The 20,507-nt window shown below is 45.8% G+C and overlaps 1 protein-coding gene across 1 annotated transcript in view; it reads left to right on the forward strand.

The window, feature by feature from the left end:
* Positions 1–20,205, forward strand: part of LOC120061485 (syntenin-1-like) — a 42,257-nt gene extending 22,052 nt beyond the window's left edge. Inside the window, exons 4-9 of the mRNA XM_039011332.1 lie at positions 9,600–9,700; positions 11,943–12,107; positions 16,614–16,789; positions 17,323–17,494; positions 18,726–18,817; positions 18,918–20,205. Of these exons, the coding sequence (XP_038867260.1) occupies positions 9,600–9,700; positions 11,943–12,107; positions 16,614–16,789; positions 17,323–17,494; positions 18,726–18,817; positions 18,918–18,972 (761 nt within the window). The 3' untranslated portion in view covers positions 18,973–20,205. The remainder of the gene's footprint in view (positions 1–9,599; positions 9,701–11,942; positions 12,108–16,613; positions 16,790–17,322; positions 17,495–18,725; positions 18,818–18,917) is intronic.
* The last annotated feature ends 302 nt before the right edge of the window (positions 20,206–20,507 follow it).

The following is a 20,507-nucleotide window of genomic DNA, read 5'->3' on the forward strand; positions in this document are numbered from 1 at the left end:
CGTCGAACCGTAAACCTTTTAGTAATGTCGTCCACGTCGAACCGTAAACCTTTTAGTAATGTCGTCCACGTCGAACCGTAAACCTTTTAGTAATGTCGTCCACGTCGAACCGTAAACCTTTTAGTAATGTCGTCCACGTCGACCGTAAACCTTCAGTAATGTCGTCCACGTCGACCGTAAACCTTTTAGTAATGTCGTCCACGTCGAACCGTAAACCTTTTAGTAATGTCGCCCACGTCGAACCGTAAACCTTTTAGTAATGTCGTCCACGTCGAACCGTAAACCTTCAGTAATGTCGTCCACGTCGAACCGTAAACCTTCAGTAATGTCGTCCACGTCGACCGTAAACCTTTTAGTAATGTCGTCCACGTCGAACCGTAAACCTTCAGTAATGTCGTCCACGTCGACCGTAAACCTTCAGTAATGTCGTCCACGTCGACCGTAAACCTTTTAGTAATGTCGTCCACGTCGAACCGTAAACCTTTTAGTAATGTCGTCCACGTCGAACCGTAAACCTTTTAGTAATGTCGTCCACGTCGACCGTAAACCTTCAGTAATGTCGTCCACGTCGACCGTAAACCTTCAGTAATGTCGTCCACGTCGAACCGTAAACCTTTTAGTAATGTCGTCCACGTCGAACCGTAAACCTTTTAGTAATGTCGTCCACGTCGAACCGTAAACCTTTTAGTAATGTCGTCCACGTCGAACCGTAAACCTTTTAGTAATGTCGTCCACGTCGAACCGTAAACCTTTTAGTAATGTCGTCCACGTCGACCGTAAACCTTTTAGTAATGTCGTCCACGTCGAACCGTAAACCTTCAGTAATGTCGTCCACGTCGAACCGTAAACCTTTTAGTAATGTCGTCCACGTCGAACCGTAAACCTTCAGTAATGTCGTCCACGTCGACCGTAAACCTTCAGTAATGTCGTCCACGTCGACCGTAAACCTTTTAGTAATGTCGTCCACGTCGAACCATAAACCTTTTAGTAATGTCGTCCACGTCGACCGTAAACCTTTTAGTAATGTCGTCCCGTCCGTACCTTTTAGTAATGTCGTCCACGTCGACCGTAAACCTTTTAGTAATGTCGTCCACGTCGACCGTAAACCTTTTAGTAATGTCGTCCACGTCGACCGTAAACCTTTTAGTAATGTCGTCCACGTCGACCGTAAACCTTCAGTAATGTCGTCCACGTCGACCGTAAACCTTTTAGTAATGTCGTCCACGTCGAACCGTAAACCTTTTAGTACTGTCGTCCACGTCGACCGTCAACATTTTAGTAATGTCGTCCACGTCGAACCGTAAACATTTTAGTAATGTCGTCCACGTCGACCGTGAACCTTTAGTAATGTCGTCCACGTCGACCGTAAACCTTTAGTAATGTCGTCCACGTCGACCGTAAATATTTTAGTAATGTCGTCCACGTCGAACCGTAAACCTTTTAGTAATGTCGTCCACGTCGAACCGTAAACCTTTTAGTAATGTCGTCCACGTCGAACCGTAAACCTTTTAGTAATGTCGTCCACGTCGAACCGTAAACCTTTTAGTAATGTCGTCCACGTCGAACCGTAAACCTTTTAGTAATGTCGTCCACGTCGAACCGTAAACCTTTAGTAATGTCGTCCACGTCGACCGTAAACCTTTTAGTAACGTCGACCGTAAACCTTTAGTAACGTCGACCGTAAACCTTTAGTAATGTCGACCGTAAACCTTTAACGTCGACCGTAAACCTTTAGTAACGTCGACTGTAAACCTTCAGTGATGTCGTCCACGTCGACTGTAAACCTTCAGTGATGTCGTCCACGTCGACCGTAAACCTTTTAGTAATGTCGTCCACGTCGACCGTAAACCTTTAGTAATGTCCACGTCGACCGTAAACCTTCAGTAATGTCGTCCACGTCGACCGTAAACCTTTTAGTAATGTCGTCCACGTCGACCGTAAACCTTCAGTAATGTCGTCCACGTCGACCGTAAACCTTTTAGTAATGTCGTCCACTTCGACCGTAAACCTTCAGTAATGTCGTCCACGTCGACCGTAAACCTTTTAGTAATGTCGTCCACTTCGAACCGTAAACCTTTTAGTAATGTCGTCCACGTCGACCGTAAACCTTTTAGTAATGTCGTCCACGTCGACCGTAAACCTTCAGTAATGTCGTCTACGTCGACCGTAAACCTTCAGTAATGTCGTCTACGTCGACCGTAAACCTTCAGTAATGTCGTCTACGTCGACCGTAAACCTTCAGTAATGTCGTCTACGTCGACCGTAAACCTTCAGTAATGTCGTCTACGTCGACCGTAAACCTTCAGTAATGTCGTCCACGTCGAACCGTAAACCTTTTAGTAATGTCGTCCACGTCGAACCGTAAACCTTTTAGTAATGTCGTCCACGTCGGACCGTAAACCTTTAGTAATGTCGTCCACGTCGAACCGTAAACCTTTTAGTAATGTCGTCCACGTCGAACCGTAAACCTTTTAGTAATGTCGTCCACGTCGAACCGTAAACCTTTTAGTAATGTCGTCCACGTCGAACCGTAAACCTTTTAGTAATGTCGTCCACGTCGAACCGTAAACCTTTTAGTAATGTCGTCCACGTCGACCGTAAACCTTCAGTAATGTCGTCCACGTCGACCGTAAACCTTTTAGTAATGTCGTCCACGTCGAACCGTAAACCTTTTAGTAATGTCGTCCACGTCGAACCGTAAACCTTTTAGTAATGTCGTCCACGTCGAACCGTAAACCTTTTAGTAATGTCGTCCACGTCGAACCGTAAACCTTCAGTAATGTCGTCCACGTCGACCGTAAACCTTTTAGTAATGTCGTCCACGTCGAACCGTAAACCTTCAGTAATGTCGTCCACGTCGACCGTAAACCTTCAGTAATGTCGTCCACGTCGACCGTAAACCTTTTAGTAATGTCGTCCACGTCGACCGTAAACCTTTTAGTAATGTCGTCCACGTCAAACCGTAAACCTTTTAGTAATGTCGTCCACGTCGACCGTAAACCTTCAGTAATGTCGTCCACGTCGACCGTAAACCTTTTAGTAATGTCGTCCACGTCGAACCGTAAACCTTTTAGTAATGTCGTCCACGTCGAACCGTAAACCTTTTAGTAATGTCGTCCACGTCGAACCGTAAACCTTTTAGTAATGTCGTCCACGTCGAACCGTAAACCTTTTAGTAATGTCGTCCACGTCGAACCGTAAACCTTTTAGTAATGTCGTCCACGTCGACCGTAAACCTTTTAGTAATGTCGTCCACGTCGAACCGTAAACCTTCAGTAATGTCGTCCACGTCGAACCGTAAACCTTTTAGTAATGTCGTCCACGTCGAACCGTAAACCTTCAGTAATGTCGTCCACGTCGACCGTAAACCTTCAGTAATGTCGTCCACGTCGACCGTAAACCTTTTAGTAATGTCGTCCACGTCGAACCGTAAACCTTTTAGTAATGTCGTCCACGTCGACCGTAAACCTTTTAGTAATGTCGTCCACGTCGACCGTAAACCTTTTAGTAATGTCGTCCACGTCGACCGTAAACCTTTTAGTAATGTCGTCCACGTCGACCGTAAACCTTTTAGTAATGTCGTCCACGTCGACCGTAAACCTTCAGTAATGTCGTCCACGTCGACCGTAAACCTTTTAGTAATGTCGTCCACGTCGAACCGTAAACCTTTTAGTAATGTCGTCCACGTCGAACCGTAAACCTTTTAGTAATGTCGTCCACGTCGACCGTAAACCTTTTAGTAATGTCGTCCACGTCGAACCGTAAACCTTTTAGTAATGTCGTCCACGTCGACCGTAAACATTTTAGTAATGTCGTCCACGTCGAACCGTAAACATTTTAGTAATGTCGTCCACGTCGACCGTAAACCTTCAGTAATGTCGTCCACGTCGAACCGTAAACCTTTTAGTAATGTCGTCCACGTCGAACCGTAAACCTTTTAGTAATGTCGTCCACATCGAACCGTAAACCTTTTAGTAATGTCGTCCACGTCGACCGTAAACCTTTTAGTAATGTCGTCCACGTCGAACCGTAAACCTTTAGTAATGTCGTCCACGTCGACCGTAAACCTTTAGTAACGTCGACCGTAAACCTTTAGTAACGTCGACCGTAAACCTTTAGTAATGTCGACCGTAAACCTTTAACGTCGACCGTAAACCTTTAGTAACGTCGACCGTAAACCTTTTATTAATGTCGTCCACGTCGACCGTAAACCTTTAGTAACGTCGACCGTAAACCTTTAGTAACGTCGACCGTAAACCTTTAGTAACGTCGACCGTAAACCTTTAGTAACGTCGGCCGTAAACCTTTAGTAACGTCGGCCGTAAACCTTTAGTAACGTCGGCCGTAAACCTTTAGTAACGTCGGCCGTAAACCTTTAGTAACGTCGACCGTAAACCTTTAGTAACGTCGACCGTAAACCTTTAGTAACGTCGACCGTAAACCTTTGATGTTGACCGTAAACAGACTTGGGATTTACAGTGGATTTGGAAAGTATTCAGACCAATTTCCTTTTTCCACATTTTGTTACAGCCTTATTCTAAAATGGATTTTAAAAACAATTTCATCAATCTACACACTAGCCCATAATGACAAAGCAAAAACATTGTTTTTATTAAAAATAAAAAACAGAAATACTTTATTTACATAAGTATTCAGACCCTTTGCTCTGAGACTTGAAATTGAGCTCGGGTGCATCCTGTTTCTATTGATCATTCTAGATGTTTCTACAACTTGATTGGCGTCCACTTGTGGTAAATTCAATTGATTGGACATGATTTGGAAAGGTTGCATGTCTGAGCAAAAACCAAGCCATGAGGTGGAAGGAGTTGTCTGTAGAGCTCCGAGACAGGATTGTGTCGAGGCACAAAGATTTGGGGAAGAACAACAAAAAATGCCTGCAGCATCGAAGGTCCCCAAGGACACAGTGGCCGCCATCATTCTTAAAAGTAAGAAGTTTGGAACCATCAAGACTCCTCGAGCTGGCCGCCCGGCCAAACTGAGCAATCGGGGGAGAAGGGCCTTGGTCAGGGAGGTGACTAAGAACCCAATGGTCACTCTGAAAGAGCTCCAGAGTTCCTCTGTGGAGATGGGAGAAACTTCTAGAAGGACAACCATCTCTGCAGCACTCCACCAATCAGGCCTTTATGGTAGAGTTGCCAGGCGGAAGCTACTCCTCAGTAAAAGGCACATGACAGCCCGCTTGGAGTTTGCCAAAAGGCACCTAAAGGACTCTCAGACCATGAGAAACAAGATTCTCTGGTCTGATGAAACCAAGATTGAACTCTTTGGCCTGAATGCCAAGCGTCACGTCTGGAGGAAACCTGGCACCATCCCTACAGTGAAGCATGGTGGTGGCAGCATCATGCTGTGTGGACGTTTTTCAGAGGCAGGGTCTGGGAGACTAGTCAGGATCGAGGGAAAGATGGACAGAGAGATCCTTGATGAAAACCCTGCTCCATAGCGCTCAGGACCTCAGACTGGGGCGAAGGTTCACCTTCCAACAGAAGAAACGACCCTAAGCACACAGCCAAGACAACGGAGGAGTGGCTTCGGGACAAGTCTCTGATTGTCCTTGAGTGTTCCAGCCAGAGCCCGGACTTGAACCCGACCGAACATCTCTGGAGAGACCTGAAAATAGCTGTGCAGCAACGCTCCCCCTACAACCTGATAGAGCTTGAGAGGATCTGCAGAGAAAAATGTGAGAAACTCTCCAAATACAGGTGTGCCAAGATTGTAGCATCATACCCAAGAAGACTCAAGGCTGTATTCGCTGCCAAAGGTGCTTCAACAGAGTACTGAGGAACTGAACTGCAGAGGACCATGCCCTACTAACTGAACTGCAGAGGACCATGCCCTACTAACTGAACTGCAGAGGACCATGCCCTACTAACTGAACTGCAGAGGACCATGCCCTACTAACTGAACTGCAGAGGACCATGCCCTACTAACTGAACTGCAGAGGACCATGCCCTACTAACTGAACTGCAGAGGACCATGCCCTACTAACTGAACTGCAGAGGACCATGCCCTACTAACTGAACTGCAGAGGACCATGCCCTACTAACTGAACTGCAGAGGACCATGCCCTACTAACTGAACTGCAGAGGACCATGCCCTACTAACTGAACTGCAGAGGACCATGCCCTACTAACTGAACTGCAGAGGACCATGCCCTACTAACTGAACTGCAGAGGACCATGCCCTACTAACTGAACTGCAGAGGACCATGCCCTACTAACTGAACTGCAGAGGACCCTGCCCTACTAACTGAACTGCAGAGGACCCTGCCCTACTAACTGAACTGCAGAGGACCCTGCCCTACTAACTGAACTGCAGAGGACCCTGCCCTACTAACTGAACTGCAGAGGACCCTGCCCTACTAACTGAACTGCAGAGGACCCTGCCCTACTAACTGAACTGCAGAGGACCCTGCCCTACTAACTGAACTGCAGAGGACCCTGCCCTACTAACTGAACTGCAGAGGACCATGCCCTACTAACTGAACTGCAGAGGACCATGCCCTACTAACTGAACTGCAGAGGACCATGAACTACAGGGTCCTTAGCTTAGTGATGATCTAAGGACCCAGGGACTAAACACCTCCCTTTGCAACTGGATCCTGGACTTCCTGACGGGCCACCCCCAGGTGGTAAGAGTAGGTAATAACACATCTGCGCTGATCTTCAACATGGGGGGCCCCCCAGGGGTGCATGCTCAGTCCCCTCCTGTACTCCCTGTTCACCTTGACTGCATGGCCAAGCACGACTCCAACACCATCATTAAGGGGCTGTAGTGGAGCAGGTTGAGAGCTTCAAGTTCCTTGGTGTCCAACAAACTATCATGGTCCAAACACACCATGACAATCGTGAAGAGGGCACAACAACGCCTATTCCCCTTCAGTAGACTGAAAAGGTTTGGCATGGGTCCTCAGCTCCTCAAAAAGTTATACTGCTGCACCATCGAGAGCATCCTGACTGGTTGCATCACCGCCTAGTTTGGCAACTGCTCGGCCTCCGACCGCAAGGCGCTACAGAGGGTAGTGCATACGGCCTAGTACATCACTGGGGCCAAGCTTCCTGCCATCCAGGATCTCTATACCAGGCGGTGTCAGAGGAAGGCCCCAAAAAATGTACAGACTCCAGCCACCCTAGTCATAGACTGTTCTCTCTGCTACCGCACGGCAAGCGGTACCGGTCCAAAAAGTTTCTTAACAGCTTCTATCCCCAAGCCATAAGACCCCTGAACAGCTAATCAAATGGCTACCTGGACTATTTGCACGCTGCTGCTACTCTGTTTATTATCTATGCATAGTCACTTTACCTCTACCTACATGTACATATTGCCATTACCTCGACTAACCTGTGCCCCTTCACATTGACTCTGTACCGGTACCCCCTGTATAAAGCCTTCACATTGACTGTACCGGTACCCCCTGTATATAGCCTCAACATTGACTCTGTACCGGTACCCCCTGTATATAGTCTCCACATTGACTCTGTACCGGTACCCCCTGTATATAGCCTCCACATTGACTCTGTACCGGTACCCCCTGTATATAGCCTCCACATTGACTCTGTACCGGTACCCCCTGTATATAGCCTCCACATTGACTCTGTACCGGTACCCCCTGTATATAGCCTCCACATTGACTGTATACCGGTACCCCCTGTATATAGCCTCCACATTGACTCTGTACCGGTACCCCCTGTATATAGCCTCCACATTGACTGTATACCGGTACCCCCTGTATATAGCCTCCACATTGACTCTGTACCGGTACCCCCTGTATATAGCCTCCACATTGACTGTATACCGGTACCCCCTGTATAAAGCCTCCACATTGACTCTGTACCGGTACCCCCTGTATATAGCCTCCACATTGACTGTATACCGGTACCCCCTGTATAAAGCCTCCACATTGACTCTGTACCGGTACCCCCTGTATATAGCCTCCACATTGACTGTATACCGGTACCCCCTGTATAAAGCCTCCACATTGACTCTGTACCGGTACCCCCTGTATATAGCCTCCACATTGACTCTGTACCGGTACCCCCTGTATATAGCCTCCACATTGACTCTGTACCGGTACCCCCTGTATATAGCCTCCACATTGACTGTATACCGGTACCCCCTGTATATAGCCTCCACATTGACTCTGTACCGGTACCCCCTGTATATAGCCTCCACATTGACTGTATACCGGTACCCCCTGTATATAGCCTCCACATTGACTGTATACCGGTACCCCCTGTATATAGCCTCCACATTGACTCTGTACCGGTACCCCCTGTATATAGCCTCCACATTGACTGTATACCGGTACCCCCTGTATATAGCCTCCACATTGACTGTATACCGGTACCCCCTGTATATAGCCTCCACATTGACTCTGTACCGGTACCCCCTGTATATAGCCTCCACATTGACTCTGTACCGGTACCCCCTGTATATAGCCTCCACATTGACTCTGTACCGGTACCCCCTGTATATAGCCTCCACATTGACTCTGTACCGGTACCCCCTGTATATAGCCTCCACATTGACTCTGTACCGGTACCCCCTGTATATAGCCTCCACATTGACTGTATACCGGTACCCCCTGTATATAGCCTCCACATTGTCTCTGTACCGGTAGCCCCTGTATATAGCCTCCACATTGACTCTGTACCGGTAGCCCCTGTATATAGCCTCCACATTGACTCTGTACCGGTAGCCCCTGTATATAACCTCCACATTGACTCTGTACCGGTACCCCCTGTATATAGCCTCCACATCGACTCTGTACCAGTACCCCCTGTATATAGCCTCCACATTGACTCTGTACCGTAACACCCTGTATATAGCCTCCACATTGACTCTGTACCGGTACCCCCTGTATATAGCCTCCACATTGACTGTATACCGGTACCCCCTGTATATAGCCTCCACATTGACTGTATACCGGTACCCCCTGTATATAGCCTCCACATTGACTCTGTACCGGTACCCCCTGTATATAGCCTCCACATTGACTCTGTACCGGTACCCCCTGTATATAGCCTCCACATTGACTGTATACCGGTACCCCCTGTATATAGCCTCCACATTGACTCTGTACCGGTACCCCCTGTATATAGCCTCCACATTGACTCTGTACCGGTACCCCCTGTATATAGCCTCCACATTGACTGTATACCGGTACCCCCTGTATATAGCCTCCACATTGACTGTATACCGGTACCCCCTGTATATAGCCTCCACATTGACTCTGTACCGGTACCCCCTGTATATAGCCTCCACATTGACTCTGTACCGGTACCCCCTGTATATAGCCTCCACATTGACTGTATACCGGTACCCCCTGTATAAAGCCTCATTGCTGTTGTTTTATTGTTGCGCCTTCATTATTTAACTTTTACTTTTTAAATTTTTTTTTTTTTTAGCTTCAGTTAATTTTAGTAAATACTTTCTTAACACTTTTTTTTTCTTCTTAAACCTGCATTGTTGGTTAAGGGCTTTGAAGTAAGCATTTCACTGTGAGGTCTACTAGGTGCGTGTGACCAATAACATGTGATTTCTTTTTGTTGATATATTAACTGTGTGTTGTTGTCTCCTAGCCCTGTACCCGAACCTGGAGGAGCTGGGAGAGTACATGGGCCTTAGCCTCGACAGTGATGAGGTGCAGAGGAACATGGCCTTGGTGCCCATGGCAGACAATGTAAGTTGTGCGTGTGGAGGATTTAGGCCTACTTCTTGTCGCTGATGTCAGATGGTGTCCCTATGTGTCTGTAATGAAGGATGTCAGTTGTGGCCTCATTTCAGCGGTATTTTCTCATTGGCTGAGTGAGGGATAAGATGCCTGAATGTCATATTATGTAAGGTCTATTTTTACTGAGTGATATTTCCTCTGTGTGATGCTCAGACGTCAGCAGAGCAGACCCCAGTGCCATTAGGCCAGCTAACACCAGTACACAACACATCCTGTAGGTCTCTGGAGAAGACCGCACAGCCCTGGATAAAGTTCCCTCTGCTTCACAGAAACATTCTGAAGTGTATACACTGACTCAGGCTGTAGTTAGTAAATATACATTCAAACCACAGGGTTCAACACGAGAGATGCTTGATTTGGTTCGTCAGAGTTGTACATTAATTAGACATGTAGCCTAGGTTTTAGGGGGGTTGCGGGGGGCAGGAGGGACAGTGCTTATTGATGGTAACGTTCCATCTCCAACTGCTTATTGATGGTAGCGTTCCATCTCCAACTGCTTATTGATGGTAGCGTTCCATCTCCAACTGCTTATTGATGGTAGCGTTCCGTCTCCAACTGCTTATTGATGGTAGCGTTCCATCTCCAACTGCTTATTGATGGTAGCGTTCCATCTCCAACTGCTTATTGATGGTAACGTTCCAACTCCAACTGCTTATTGATGGTAACGTTCCATCTCCAACTGCTTATTGATGGTAGCGTTCCATCTCCAACTGCTTGTTGATGGTAGCGTTCCGTCTCCAACTGCTTGTTGATGGTAACGTTCCGTCTCCAACTGCTTATTGATGGTAACGTTCCGTCTCCAACTGCTTATTGATGGTAACGTTCCGTCTCCAACTGCTTATTGATGGTAACGTTCCGTCTCCAACTGCTTGTTGATGGTAACGTTCCGTCTCCAACTGCTTGTTGATGGTAACGTTCCGTCTCCAACTGCTTGTTGATGGTAACGTTCCAACTCCAACTGCTTATTGATGGTAACGTTCCAACTCCAACTGCTTATTGATGGTAACGTTCCGTCTCCAACTGCTTGTTGATGGTAACGTTCCGTCTCCAACTGCTTGTTGATGGTAACGTTCCGTCTCCAACTGCTTGTTGATGGTAACGTTCCGTCTCCAACTGCTTGTTGATGGTAACGTTCCGTCTCCAACTGCTTGTTGATGGTAACGTTCCGTCTCCAACTGCTTGTTGATGGTAACGTTCCGTCTCCAACTGCTTGTTGATGGTAACGTTCCGTCTCCAACTGCTTGTTGATGGTAACGTTCCGTCTCCAACTGCTTGTTGATGGTAACGTTCCGTCTCCAACTGCTTGTTGATGGTAACGTTCCGTCTCCAACTGCTTGTTGATGGTAACGTTCCGTCTCCAACTGCTTGTTGATGGTAACGTTCCGTCTCCAACTGCTTGTTGATGGTAACGTTCCGTCTCCAACTGCTTGTTGATGGTAACGTTCCGTCTCCAACTGCTTGTTGATGGTAACGTTCCGTCTCCAACTGCTTGTTGATGGTAACGTTCCGTCTCCAACTGCTTGTTGATGGTAACGTTCCGTCTCCAACTGCTTGTTGATGGTAACGTTCCGTCTCCAACTGCTTGTTGATGGTAACGTTCCGTCTCCAACTGCTTGTTGATGGTAACGTTCCGTCTCCAACTGCTTGTTGATGGTAACGTTCCGTCTCCAACTGCTTGTTGATGGTAACGTTCCGTCTCCAACTGCTTGTTGATGGTAACGTTCCGTCTCCAACTGCTTGTTGATGGTAACGTTCCGTCTCCAACTGCTTGTTGATGGTAACGTTCCGTCTCCAACTGCTTGTTGATGGTAGCGTTCCGTCTCCAACTGCTTGTTGATGGTAGCGTTCCGTCTCCAACTGCTTGTTGATGGTAGCGTTCCGTCTCCAACTGCTTGTTGATGGTAGCGTTCCGTCTCCAACTGCTTGTTGATGGTAGCGTTCCGTCTCCAACTGCTTGTTGATGGTAGCGTTCCGTCTCCAACTGCTTGTTGATGGTAGCGTTCCGTCTCCAACTGCTTGTTGATGGTAGCGTTCCGTCTCCAACTGCTTGTTGATGGTAGCGTTCCGTCTCCAACTGCTTGTTGATGGTAGCGTTCCGTCTCCAACTGCTTGTTGATGGTAGCGTTCTACTATCATCTATTTTCCAATCTCTGCCCTCTCTTATCTTAATATCACCTCTTTCTCTCCACAGCAGGTGGCGGTGTCCTCTGGCATGGGCATCAGTGGCATGGTGTGTCCCGTGACGGGGTCAGACTTGGGCATCAAGAGGGCAGAGATCCGTCCCGGCCTGCGTGAGATCATCCTCTGTAAGGACCAGGATAGGAAGGTCGGCCTGAGGCTAAGAGCCATCGACAATGTGAGTCATTATCATATCCCTAATCTGTAGTCTGGTGGTAAATTAGACTTCCTATCTGTCCTCAACCCAGACTACAGATTAGGGTTATCCATCTGTCCTCAACCCAGACTACAGATTACGGTTATCTATCTGTCCTCTAACCAGACTACAGATTACGGTTATCCATCTGTCCTCAACCCAGACTACAGAATACGGTTATCCATCTGTCCTCAACCCAGACTACAGATTACGGTTATCCATCTGTCCTCAACCCAGACTACAGATTACGGTTATCCATCTGTCCTCAACCCAGACTACAGATTACGGTTATCTATCTGTCCTCTAACCAGACTACAGATGACGGTTATCTATCTGTCCTCTAACCAGACTACAGATGACGGTTATCTATCCGTCCTCTAACCAGACTACAGATTACGGTTATCCATCTGTCCTCTAACCAGACTACAGATTACGGTTATCTATCTGTCCTCAACCCAGACTACAGATTAGGGTTATCCATCTGTCCTCAACCCAGACTACAGATTACGGTTATCTATCTGTCCTCTAACCAGACTACAGATTACGGTTATCCATCTGTCCTCAACCCAGACTACAGAATACGGTTATCCATCTGTCCTCAACCCAGACTACAGATTACGGTTATCCATCTGTCCTCAACCCAGACTACAGATTACGGTTATCCATCTGTCCTCAACCCAGACTACAGATTACGGTTATCTATCTGTCCTCTAACCAGACTACAGATTACGGTTATCTATCTGTCCTCTAACCAGACTACAGATTACGGTTATCCATCTGTCCTCTAACCAGACTACAGATTACGGTTATCTATCTGTCCTCTAACCAGACTACAGATGACGGTTATCTATCTGTCCTCTAACCAGACTACAGATGACGGTTATCCATCCGTCCTCTAACCAGACTACAGATTACGGTTATCCATCTGTCCTCTAACCAGACTACAGATTACGGTTATCTATCTGTCCTCAAACCAGACTACAGATTACGGTTATCCATCTGTCCTCTAACCAGACTACAGATTACGGTTATCCATCTGTCCTCTAACCAGACTACAGATTACGGTTATCCATCTGTCCTCTAACCAGACTACAGATTACGGTTATCCATCTGTCCTCTAACCAGACTACAGATTACGGTTATCTATCTGTCCTCTAACCAGATTACGGTTATCTATCTGTCCTCAAACCAGATTACGGTTATCTATCTGTCCTCAAACCAGACTACAGATTACGGTTATCTATCTGTCCTCAAACCAGACTACAGATTACGGTTATCTATCTGTCCTCTAACCAGACTACAGATTAAGGTTATCCATCTGTCCTCTAACCAGACTACAGATTAAGGTTATCAATCTGTCCTCTAACCAGACTACAGATTATGGTTATCCATCTGTCCTCTAACCAGACTACAGATTACGGTTATCTATCTGTCCTCAAACCAGATTACGGTTATCTATCTGTCCTCAAACCAGATTACGGTTATCTATCTGTCCTCAAACCAGACTACAGATTACGGTTATCTATCTGTCCTCAAACCAGACTACAGATTACGGTTATCTATCTGTCCTCTAACCAGACTACAGATTACGGTTATCTATCTGTCCTCTAACCAGACTACAGATTACGGTTATCCATCTGTCCTCTAACCAGACTACAGATTACGGTTATCTATCTGTCCTCAAACCAGACTACAGATTACGGTTATCCATCTGTCCTCTAACCAGACTACAGATTACGGTTATCCATCTGTCCTCTAACCAGACTACAGATTACGGTTATCTATCTGTCCTCAAACCAGATTACGGTTATCTATCTGTCCTCAAACCAGATTACGGTTATCTATCTGTCCTCAAACCAGACTACAGATTACGGTTATCTATCTGTCCTCTAACCAGACTACAGATTACGGTTATCCATCTGTCCTCTAACCAGACTACAGATTACGGTTATCTATCTGTCCTCAAACCAGATTACGGTTATCTATCTGTCCTCAAACCAGATTACGGTTATCTATCTGTCCTCAAACCAGACTACAGATTACGGTTATCTATCTGTCCTCTAACCAGACTACAGATTACGGTTATCAATCTGTCCTCTAACCAGACTACAGATTATGGTTATCCATCTGTCCTCAACCCAGACTACAGATTACGGTTATCAATCTGTCCTCAAACCAGACTACAGATTACGGTTATCTATCTGTCCTCAAACCAGACTACAGATTACGGTTATCTATCTGTCCTCAAACCAGACTACAGATTACGGTTATCTATCTGTCCTCAAACCAGACTACAGATTACGGTTATCCATCTGTCCTCAAACCAGACTACAGATTACGGTTATCAATCTGTCCTCAAACCAGACTACAGATTACGGTTTTCCATCTGTCCTCAAACCAGACTACAGATTACGGTTTTCCATCTGTCCTCAAACCAGACTACAGTTTACGGTTATCTATCTGTCCTCTAACCAGACTACAGATTACGGTTATCCATCTGTCCTCTAACCAGACTACAGATTACGGTTATCTATCTGTCCTCAAACCAGATTACGGTTATCTATCTGTCCTCAAACCAGACTACAGATTACGGTTATCTATCTGTCCTCAAACCAGACTACAGATTACGGTTATCTATCTGTCCTCAAACCAGACTACAGATTACGGTTATCCATCTGTCCTCAAACCAGACTACAGATTACGGTTTTCCATCTGTCCTCAAACCAGACTACAGATTACGGTTTTCCATCTGTCCTCAAACCAGACTACAGTTTACGGTTATCTATCTGTCCTCTAACCAGACTACAGATTACGGTTATCCATCTGTCCTCTAACCAGACTACAGATTACGGTTATCCATCTGTCCTCTAACCAGACTACAGATTACGGTTATCTATCTGTCCTCTAACCAGATTACGGTTATCTATCTGTCCTCAAACCAGATTACGGTTATCTATCTGTCCTCAAACCAGACTACAGATTACGGTTATCTATCTGTCCTCAAACCAGACTACAGATTACGGTTATCTATCTGTCCTCTAACCAGACTACAGATTACGGTTATCCATCTGTCCTCTAACCAGACTACAGATTATGGTTATCCATCTGTCCTCTAACCAGACTACAGATTACGGTTATCTATCTGTCCTCTAACCAGACTACGGTTATCTATCTGTCCTCAAACCAGATTACGGTTATCTATCTGTCCTCAAACCAGATTACGGTTATCTATCTGTCCTCAAACCAGACTACAGATTACGGTTATCTATCTGTCCTCAAACCAGACTACAGATTACAGTTATCTATCTGTCCTCAAACCAGACTACAGATTACGGTTATCTATCTGTCCTCTAACCAGACTACAGATTACGGTTATCTATCTGTCCTCAAACCAGACTACAGATTATGGTTATCCATCTGTCCTCTAACCAGACTACAGATTACGGTTATCCATCTGTCCTCTAACCAGACTACAGATTACGGTTATCTATCTGTCCTCAAACCAGATTACGGTTATCTATCTGTCCTCAAACCAGATTACGGTTATCTATCTGTCCTCAAACCAGACTACAGATTACGGTTATCTATCTGTCCTCTAACCAGACTACAGATTACGGTTATCAATCTGTCCTCAAACCAGACTACAGATTATGGTTATCCATCTGTCCTCAACCCAGACTACAGATTACGGTTATCAATCTGTCCTCAAACCAGACTACAGATTACGGTTATCTATCTGTCCTCAAACCAGACTACAGATTACGGTTATCTATCTGTCCTCAAACCAGACTACAGATTACGGTTATCCATCTGTCCTCAAACCAGACTACAGATTACGGTTATCAATCTGTCCTCAAACCAGACTACAGATTACGGTTTTCCATCTGTCCTCAAACCAGACTACAGATTACGGTTTTCCATCTGTCCTCAAACCAGACTACAGTTTACGGTTATCTATCTGTCCTCTAACCAGACTACAGATTACGGTTATCCATCTGTCCTCTAACCAGACTACAGATTACGGTTATCTATCTGTCCTCAAACCAGACTACAGATTACGGTTATCTATCTGTCCTCAAACCAGACTACAGATTACGGTTATCTATCTGTCCTCAAACCAGACTACAGATTACGGTTATCCATCTGTCCTCAAACCAGACTACAGATTACGGTTATCAATCTGTCCTCAAACCAGACTACAGATTACGGTTTTCCATCTGTCCTCAAACCAGACTACAGTTTACGGTTTTCCATCTGTCCTCAAACCAGACTACAGTTTACGGTTATCTATCTGTCCTCTAACCAGACTACAGATTACGGTTATCCATCTGTCCTCTAACCAGACTACAGATTACGGTTATCCATCTGTCCTCTAACCAGACTACAGATTACGGTTATCCATCTGTCCTCTAACCAGACTACAGATTACGGTTATCAATCTGTCCTCAAACCAGACTACAGATTACGGTTATCTATCCGTCTCCTCAGGGCGTGTTTATCCAGCTGGTTCAGGCCAACTCCCCGTCCGCCCTAGGGGGCCTGCGCTTCGGGGACCAGGTCCTCCAGATCAACGGGCAGAACTGTGCTGGCTGGAGCCTGGACAAGGCCCACAAAGCCCTGAAGGTTGCTGCGGAGACCCGCATCGAGCTCATTGTCCGGGACAGGTAAGGAGGTGACGACCACCGTTATTTCATGCAGATACTATTTTATTTATTTAACTAGGCAAGTCAGTTTAAGAACAAATTCTTATTTTACAATGACGGCCCTAACCCGGCCACACCCTCCCCTAACCCGGCCAAACCCTCCCCTTCCCCGGACGACGCAGGGCCACAGTGTAGTCCGGTCTGATCAGTTTGGTGTAGTTCCTTGGATTATGTCATGAGGTGTTGATGTTCATCAATATGTCCGGTCGTTAAGAGGGAATGTTAGAGTAGGTGGAGTGTAAAAATGTTCTTAGTTGCTCTGTGAACCTGACAAACACTACAGCTCTGGCTCCTCCTGCTGGTCATATCACCACACTACATGTTGTAGTGTTTTGCTATTAAATCAGAGGTTATTTGTTTGCCTTTTCTCAAAATATCATACTGACCAAAGGACACGATGAAAAACAATGGAGGATTTGGACTGCACTACTACGAAGTGGTCGTCTTGAGTATTAACTACCTCATGAGCCTTTGTGTTTGTGTTGTGACTTCAGGCCGTTCCAGCGTACTGTCACCATGCACAAAGACAGCTCAGGCCACGTTGGGTTCATCTTCAAGTCGGGCAACATCACCTCGCTGGTCAAGGATGGTTCGGCCGCTCGCAACGGCCTGCTGACGGCCCACTGCATCTGTGAGATCAACGGACAGAATGTTATCGGCCTCAAGGTGAGCTTTGACTTCAAATGTTGATGGTGACTTCTCCCTGACGATGAATCAGTGTCCAAAGTTGAATGTACACTCGGTGGCCAGTTTATTAAGTCTATTACCAGGTCGGACCCCCGCTTTGACTCCAGAACAGTCTGAATTATTCAGGGCATGGATTCTTCAAGGTGTCTTAAACGTTCCACAGGGATCTTGGTCCATGCTGACGCAATGGCATCATGCAGATTGGACGGTGGCACATTCATGCTGCCAACAGCCCATTCCATCTCATCCCAAAGACTCTTATTATGTTGGGTCAGCAACAACGTTCAGATTCACTGTGGCATTCAATCGTTGCTCGATTGGTATCGACGCGTGACAGGAAAACAATCCCCACACCATTACACCACCGCCACCAGCCTGTACCGTTGACACCAGGCAGGATGGGGCCATGTACTCACGCTGCCTAGGCCAAATCCTGACTCAGCATGACGCAACAGGAACTGTGATTCGTTGGACCAGGCAGTGTTTTTCCACTCCTCAATTGTCCAGTGTTGGTTAATGCCCACTGGAGACGCTTCTTGTTTTTAGCTGATAGGAGTGGAACCCGGTGTGGATATATGCTGCAATAGCCAATCCGTGACAAGGATCGACGAGTTTGTGTGTGTTCCGAGATTCGTGGGCCCGCCTGTTAGCTTGCACAATTCTTGCCATTTCCTTTCGACCTCTCTCATTATCGAGCTGTTTTCGCCCACAGGACTGACGCTGATGTTTGTTTGTCGCACCATTCTCGGTAAAACCTAGACCCCGCAAACTCAACTCTGGACCTCGAAGCCACTTCCACTGTATATTCTTCATTGTTCCCTTCCCTAAACAGGGACTGATTTTAGACCTGGGACACCAGGTGTGTGTGCAATGAATTATCAGAAAATCAGCAGGCTCCGGACCTTGTAAGGTCAGAGTTGAATTCCAATGCCCTAGACACTGTTGTGCGTGAAAAGCCCAGGAGAGCGGCCGTTTCTGAGATTCTGGATCCAACGCGCCTGGCACCGACGATCATATCACGCTCAAAGAGGCTTAGGTCACTAGTGTTGTCCATTTTAACAGTAACTGGATGCCTGTCTGCCTGCTTTTTATAGCAAGCCACGACCACGTGACTCACTGTCTGTATTTCGCGATCCAGTTTTGTGAACAGAGTGGTGTACCTAATAAACTGGCCACTCAGTATATGTTAATACTGTTTGTTGATGTGCAGGATGCTCAGATCAAGGACGTCCTGACCACCTCTCCTACAGCCATGACCATCACCATCATGCCCAAGTTCATCTACGATCACATGGTCAAGAGGTAAGCAGTTAGGAGTTTAAGGAATAGCATTATACAGTCTCAGGTTGGTAGAATACTTATTATCATTTGGATTAATGGAATGTGTTTTCTGTCTTTTTAGAATGTCCAGCGGTCTGCTGCGGTCAGCCATGGATCACTCTGTGCCAGAGGTGTGAAGGCCGGAACGTGACCACGTCTCCTGCAGGATGCCTACAATCTCCAGAGTTCCCATTGGGCCCCCAAAACAGCCAATAGGGTCAACTCGCTCTCGCTCTCTGTACTGAAAAACTTATTGTATCACAGTCACCGCCTTCGTCTTTCATCGTAGCATAATCTAAATATACCTTTTTTTTTTTTCAATGGTTCAAATATTGTTATTCGATGTAGTTCCTTTTCTACTTCTATCCCTTTTGTCTATTTTTACATGATAACTCTTGTAGTCCAGTATTGTTTTCTTATAATTATGTTTGTGGCATTGCATCGAGTACACCTTTGTTTTAAAGCCATGCGCACTATCATGAGTCCAGAGCTTCCCCATAAAGAGCATGGAAATGGTTATTTGGCTCGTGACCTTTCACCTTTTGTGTCAAAATGCTGTAAAAGCCAATGATCTCCATGGTTGTTGATCATAAACCTGTTCCCCTATGCAGCTGGGACATTACGCTGGGCGGACCCACTAAGTGCACTTTCCTGTTAGAAGTCGTCCTTCCTGTAACCATTAATGTTTTTTTTATTGTTCCAAGTCGAGTCAAAATTAACTACTACATTCTTGTTGACATATGTTGAAGTATGTAGAAGTTAACTGGGAATGGATTTGTTTGCACAAAGTAATCAAGAAACTGAAGTTATTAATATGTACGTATCGAGGGTTCCAACAATCATTTCCTATACTTGTTGATTGATGTGCACAGCAAGACGGAAAACGTGACCTGGGCTCAGAATCACAAAACAATTCTCACCAAAAAGTTACTTAAGAAACAAAGCATTAACATTTCCAATAACCTTTTTGAGGAATAGCAACTTTGCTTAACTCTCGTCATAAGTCCAGAGTTAAGGAAAGAAATGGCAGTTAAGAAGACATTTCTTCTTATGAAGGTTTTGTAAATCTGGTCCCTGATCAGTGAGTTTCTTTTTAATATTAGAATGTTATTTTATTGCTCTTCTTGTTTGGAGGCGTGTTTTGTATTGCATTTTGATGTAATCTTTGATAAACAACACACAGCCATTCATTCTGTAAATGCTAGAATCTAAATGTTTCTATACGAATGTAAAGGGGAAGGGGGATACCTAGTCAGTTGTACAACTGAATGCATTCAACTGAAATGTCTTCTGCATTTAACGTAACCCAAGATAATTCATGTAAAACAAACAAATAAATAATCATTTTGTTCACATTTTAAATTTTGCTATATCAGTTTCCCCTTCCCTTTTGTTCACAGAAGATATATCCTTCGACATGTCAACTAAATGTCTACCCTAGTTTAGAACACCCATTTCCTGCCTGGAGGAAGAAGTAGCTAGACACTTTGGATTCTATTATTGTACTTCCCAATTGGTAGTTATCGTCTTGTCCCATCGCTACAACTCCCATACGGACTCGGGGGTGGACGAAGGTCGAGAGCCATGCGTCCTCTGAAGCACAATCCCGTCGCACTGCTTCTTGATACACTGCTAGCTTAACCCGGAAGCCAGCTGCACCAATGTGTCTGAG

This window comes from Salvelinus namaycush, chromosome 16 (genome assembly GCF_016432855.1).
Source record: "Salvelinus namaycush isolate Seneca chromosome 16, SaNama_1.0, whole genome shotgun sequence".
In the NCBI taxonomy this organism is placed as follows: domain Eukaryota; kingdom Metazoa; phylum Chordata; class Actinopteri; order Salmoniformes; family Salmonidae; genus Salvelinus; species Salvelinus namaycush.